At 28.6% G+C, this 6,547-nt stretch overlaps 1 protein-coding gene across 1 annotated transcript; it reads left to right on the forward strand.

Moving 5' to 3' along the window:
* The first annotated feature begins 4,796 nt into the window (after positions 1–4,796).
* Positions 4,797–5,469, forward strand: LOC129284844 (uncharacterized). Its single transcript, XM_054920335.1, has one exon. It carries the CDS (start codon positions 4,860–4,862, stop codon positions 5,256–5,258), a length of 399 nt encoding a protein of 132 aa, XP_054776310.1. The 5' UTR covers positions 4,797–4,859; the 3' UTR covers positions 5,259–5,469.
* Positions 5,470–6,547: the final 1,078 nt, after the last annotated feature.

The following is a 6,547-nucleotide window of genomic DNA, read 5'->3' on the forward strand; positions in this document are numbered from 1 at the left end:
ACAGAGGAAAGTTCTATCCATCCCCTTCCCCTTTCCCTTTCCCTTTCCCTTTCCCAACCTCATTGACCATTGTACATACATTGTCTCAGAGGATGTTCCTTTCTTCTTGCAGGTTTTTCAGTTCAATTCGGACTCAAATCTGATGAGAATCTCCCTCTAAATCTCCTTTCTCTGTTAAAGTGTTCTCTCTGTTTTTTTTTTTTTTTTTAAGTTCAGAAACTTATTGCTTTTTTGAGTTTTTCTTTTGTCATGTTTATGTAATGTACTAACGTGCAGTACTCGTCGAGTGATGCGTATAGTGGGTAAATCACTGGATCCGATTTGAATAAAAAAAACAATAAAAAGTGGGAGAACATGATTGATCTGACAAGGCATGTGGTCAAAGCAAATGTTTCTATCATTATAATTCCGAGAGAGAGAGAGAGAGAGAGAGAGAGAGAGAGAGAGAGAGTGCGAGTGTGACAGTAGGGCTGAAATCAAATGAGATTGCGGCAGAAGAACTGAGAGAAGGATTTGATTGGAGGGGCAAAAAAGGAAAGCAGAAACAAGCAGGATGGTGATAGTGGGAGTGGGACCCACCCAGTTGCACCAAACGAGGCTTTTGAGTTTCAGTCAAATTGTTGGTCTGATCCCTCAACAGTGAGTGACGACCACGTCTTATGCTGATATGCCTCCCCACTGGATACACAATTGGCTATGATGACCTGTTCTTAATAATTGGGAGGGAAAAAAAATAGAGAGAATTATATTAAAATTTTATATAAAAAATTTAATTATTATAAAATTTATTAATAACTGAATTAAACCATACTCATAACACAACTAATTATTAATATAATTTAATTTAATTATTAATAAATTTTATAGTAATTAATTTTTTTATGTGAGATCTAATTATAATTTTTTTAAAAAAATATCACACGGAATTATCAAAACAAATTAATAACACGAGATTTGAAAATGACAAGTAATTAGATGTTTGCAAGAATTTATTTATGATTTACCCTTGTTCTTGAAAAATATAAGAAGAGGGAATTTACAAGTTCTCGTAAATAAATTATTACCAACAAAAAGTTCATAAATTTCTTCATTAAGGGTAGTTCAATTACTTCAACTTGAACGCTAATTTCATGAGTCTTTCAAGTCTTTTTCTGATGGCATTACACACCATTCTCCCTTTAATTAAAAAGAAGGAGATAAATTTAAAGGGAAGAATTAGTTAACTAAGATCCAAACTCATAAACTCACATTTAATATTTTGGTTATGTTTCGAACAAAATTAGCTTTTATAAGAGAACATTCGTGAGAGAAAAAAAAACCTTGCATGTCAAACAAAATTTCAAAGTTTAGACAAGAAAATCTGGTTCCAGCAGAACAAGCAATTAACAAGTTTTAAATATTGAATAAACTGCATCAATTAGGCCAGGAAAAGTCCTGTATCATCTTTTTCTCTTATGCATAAGTTCCTAAATTTTTTCTGGCCCCAAAAAAAAAAAATTCCCTGAACTTTAAATCAAGCCTAACATACTACGTATATTGCACTTGGTCAAAGACCAGTGTGGCATTTGTGATTTGTCCTATAAAGAATATCGTTCGAGTTCTAGAAGAAGGCAGCAATGGACTTTAAGAGGATTAATTAGAAGCCAAGTTTATCTTCAAATTAAATTTGTAAAGGCTTATATATGATTAAAAAAAGAAAAGACCATGTACGTGACATATTTTCAAATCAAACCTAAAATAATATGAGTATAAAATTTCATTGTAGGATGATAGGTTTGAATTAAAATAAAATTCTAAGATACAAAGACTAAAATATTATTCTTCATTTTGTTATAGCATAACAAATAATACAAGAGAATTAATAAGTAAAGTAAAACATTTAACAAGTGACATATCCCTTATGTTAAAGTATTTTTTGAAAGATTTGATGTTAAAAAATATAAAATATTTTTAGTGTTTTAAAGTATAATTTTTATATTTTTTTAAAAAATGTCCCTAATAAATAGATTACTTTATATTTATTTTAAAATAAAATGTTTTATTAAATAAGGATAAATTAATATGAAAAGAAGATATTAATTTAAAATAATTATTTTATTAGGAGTAGTATTTTTTTTTGACCAAAGTATTAGGAGTAATATTTGGTCAGTACATTTTTGAGTTGAAGGAATAGTTGATTAACAAAAAGAAATGCATGTGGTGATCTTAAAACTGTAGGTTTTTAAATCATCATTATAACCTGCAAAATTAACTACATCAGTTGTTAAAAGATTTACTTTACTTGTTATGTCGACTATGTTGTAGGTAACATGATTATTAATTCTTAAAGAGATTAAACTTATTAATTTTTTAATTTTACTTTCATTATTAGTTAAGCTGCTAGCTTAACTTGTAAAATTAATGACAGTAATTGTTAAAAGCTTTATTTTTCTTGTGCTATTTGCTTTACTGCAAGATGTTGAAAAAGAATGATATGTTGGTTATTTTGTTTTACAATTTGATTTCAATTCAAGCCTAATATTTTACAGTGAAATTTTAAATTATGTCGGGACTACTTGAAAAATAAATCACATCCACAGTAAGAAGAAGAAATTCTCCCAAAAGAAAATGCGTAGAATGAATTACTGAAAAGAAGAGGGATTGTGAGAAAATAAGACACAAGTTGATGTGGAAGAGAGCAGAGGAGCAGGATGAGATCAGGGCCATCATTGCTAAATGTTATCATTGTCATTTTTCACTTCTCACCCCTCACGTGAATGATGCAATCCACCCACTCGCTCACATAATTAAAGCCTTTCATTCTTTTATCCTATCAATCACTCACGTCCCTATATTTTTACTCCTGCTCTCACTTGTACTATTATTTACTCTTGGACCCCAATATATAAGGTATTCACAATTACTTTACGATTTTGTCAGATGAAACTTTAATCTCTTAATTCTTAATTTTTTTTGTACATTTTTAATTATATTTTCATTAAATATTTTATATAAGTGCATTAATTAATATGAAAAATTAAAATTTTAATATATTATTTTAAAAAAATAACAAATAAATCAGGAGTATAGTTAGAAAAATATTATAAAAATTATGAATACCCTATATTTTAGATTAAACAAAACTTATAAAAAATGTCATATTATTATACTCCCTTTAATTTTATTTATAAGATACATTTTAGAAGTAATTTTTGTTATAAAATGTAGAATGCTTTATAATAATTAAATTATTTTGTCTAATTTTATCCTTTCTTGACTAGTATGAAGGTAGTCAATATAGTTATATAATTATTTAAAGCTAATGATGAAAATGAAAAATACATCTTTTTTATGTTATTAAAAATTAAAATTTTTTAATATGCATAAAATGATTAAAAGTGTCTTATAATAAAAATTAAAAAGAGTAATCTAAAAGGAGTACAAGGCATAAACAGAGATAATTTTTCTACTTATAAAGTGTTACTTTCTCTGTTAAAAAATATAAAATATTTTTAATCGAATCTCGCCCTTCAATAAAATAGTTACTTACTTTCAAATTAACTCCATATTTTCATATTCATCTCTATTAAACACCCTATAAAAAATATAAAGTCATTATTAACAGGGCTACTTTTAAAAAAAGGTAATGATTACACCTCGAAAGACTAAAAATATTTTATATTTTTAAACATTCAATTTCTTAAAAATATTTTATATTTTTAAGTGGAGGGAGTATCTTTTATTACAAATTTGTTTTACTTTTATTATTAAAATATGTATATTTAATAAAATTTAAATTAAAATTTTTTAAAGAGAATAAAATAATTTTAAATTTCTTAATCGAATTGATGAGCAGTAGATTTCAAGTTGGCATTCATCTCTTTGCACGTGAAGACAAAAATTTACCCTAAGGTAATTTTGAAAATATTTCGGACTAGACCTTGCTGCTTGTGAAATTGTTTTGCTCGAAACGAATCTGGTGACAGACCATACAGAGAGATCAACAATTTTGTTTTCTTAACCTCGAGTGAAAGATTACGTATATCATTTAAGATTACACCACCTCTATTTGAAATATATATATCATTTGAGATTATATACATATATTCTGAAAACTACTAGATAGTTTAGATGGTAGCGTAACATCTAATGACATCTGAGGAGTAAAATATTATTATTTATTTTTTAGGGAAACAACTCCTTTCCCTATCATTATCTTTTATTAACAATGGCCAAAATAGTTAAAAATAGTCAAAATTTTTAAAGCAATACTCAATCTAGGATAATATAGGACACTGATAAATAATTTATAATTCTTACAAAATTTTAGATGAAACCTTAATTTATTAAAAAAATTACACCTTTTTAATTATATTTTTATTAAATATTTTATGTAATTTTTTTGATAATAGAAATTAAAATTTAAACATATCATTTTTTAAAAAATAATAAAAAAATAGGGATATAATCAAAAAATAATTATAAAAATTATCTAATTTTTTATATTGTGAACAAAGTAAAGCTTTTAGAAAATGAATTATATTGTGTTATGAGGAACTAGGTATTTAAAAATAATTATTCAAATTTTTTTTTTATAATAGGATCAGTAATATTAAAAAGAAGATTATTTAAATTCTTTTAATTAAAGCTAGCCAACCATCATCATAATATAAAATTTATAAAAATTATAACACGACGGATATTTTTAAAAAATATATGATTTCACCATACGCTCCGGGTGGGCGCGTCAGAAAACAAATCATCGGCCTATAAATAGCAACAGTCAAAGGGAGAATGCATGCCCCAAGAATCTCCCAATCCCTTTTCACACCCAACAACAGTCACTCCCCCCGCCATACGCCCCCCAATTCAACACTCAAATGTGGTCTCTCTGGTGCCCTAAAGTCACCTCACCTTCCACCGCCGCCGTCAAGATGGAAGAGGAATCAGCCACTGCAGCAACCGCCGCCGCCTCGATTGCCAGCAGTACCGGCAGTTCGAGATGCAGTTGCTGCTGTCTGGTGACAAAACTAGTGAGAAAACTGAAGAGGCGCCGACATAGCAAACGGCTGCGATCTGCGAGCCGGCAAGGTTCGTTCCAATGCCGATACGATCCGCTGAGCTATTCTTTGAACTTCGACGACGGAAGAGGCGGATGCGGAAGCTTGTTGGATGAAGATTACTACAAGTTCTACGCATTCTCTTCGAGGTTTGTGGCCAATCCGCAGAGATCTTCTTCCTGTCCGATTATTCCTGTAGTTGCAGGAGGATCTCACTAGTTGCAGAAATTATATATTGGAGAGAAACTAGAACTGAGTGTATAAAGGAAAAAGTGAAGGTGATATATCGATAGGTTATCCAATTTCCGTTAGATCTTAAGTTTCTTCCGTCCTTTTAATTATTTTCCCGGTTTTTTTTTTTTTTTTACCATTCTGATTGGGTTCATATCTTCATGTGTCTTCATCAATGGTAAAGCTGGGTTTATGATACTATACTTTATAGAGCTGTACTTAGATTTATTCGTTTTTCGTTTTCAAAAGTTATTAGTCTATGTATAATTAATTCAGTTCATGAACATCATTAATGAAGTCCTGAGTTTATTCCTTTTGCTGGGCGGTACAGCAGGGAACTGTTGAGAGTAATAATTCAAATGAGCTATCATTTTGAAAAATTGAAGAAATCACTTATATTTTTGGCTGAGAATTTATAAACCAAAAGAAAACTAAGGTTTGGTAGCATTAAATTAATAAGGTAGAAATGGAATTAAAGATGAAATTTTAATTTAAGCATGATTGATATGTAAGAATTACAATTTCTAAGAATTTTAATTTCACCAAAAATGTTAGAATTCAATTCCATCATATTGATCATAGAATTGCTTAAATTCCCTTGAATTTAATCTGTGGACTCCACTATACTCATCTGTTTTGTCCATTTATAACAAGATAGGTCTTTTTAATTTAAAAAAAAGGATAATTTAGTCTTTTCTTATTTTAAGTATATATATAAATTAATATTATATTAGAATTCTATCTTTATAACAAACATACTTTTAAAATTCAATTCTATTTCGATTCTGATTCTATTAAAAACTCTTCCATCATACCAAACGAGGCCTAAATAAACAGAAGGTTGAATTTGATGGAAAGGATGAATTCCTCACGTGTTGAACCAAAATTTAAATGTCTATTTGAAGAGCGTTCATAATTTATATTTAGTGTTTGATGTTTGACGATACCTTTCAACAATTAAAAATAAAGCTAAATAATTTTGATTTTAACTATTATTTTTCATCAACTTAAGTCGGCATGTATTTTTGCATGCACTCTTGGTATTTAGAACCTTTTGAGTCCTACCTAATCTAAATTGAGTAAGGTTAAAATATAAGAGTAGCAAACTTTCCTAACAAGTATTTGATGTAATTGCATGCTTAAAGCTTGAATTTGCTATTTTTGGTTAAGATATCACAACTCCAATCCAATCGAACTACACGCACGTTGTTTAAGTTGGTATCTTCTAAACAAATACTCGGAAGTTCAATCTCAATATTTTATCTATAAAACAAGGG

The sequence above is a fragment of the Prosopis cineraria genome, unplaced genomic scaffold (genome assembly GCF_029017545.1).
Source record: "Prosopis cineraria cultivar Desert tree isolate PC_DT_omini unplaced genomic scaffold, ASM2901754v1 PC11, whole genome shotgun sequence".
Classification (NCBI taxonomy): domain Eukaryota; kingdom Viridiplantae; phylum Streptophyta; class Magnoliopsida; order Fabales; family Fabaceae; genus Prosopis; species Prosopis cineraria.

Excerpts from the sequence above, each read along its gene's own strand:
- LOC129284844 (XM_054920335.1), top strand. The coding sequence starts at position 4,860 with ATGTGGTCTCTCTGGTGCCCTAAAGTCACCTCACCTTCCACCGCCGCC.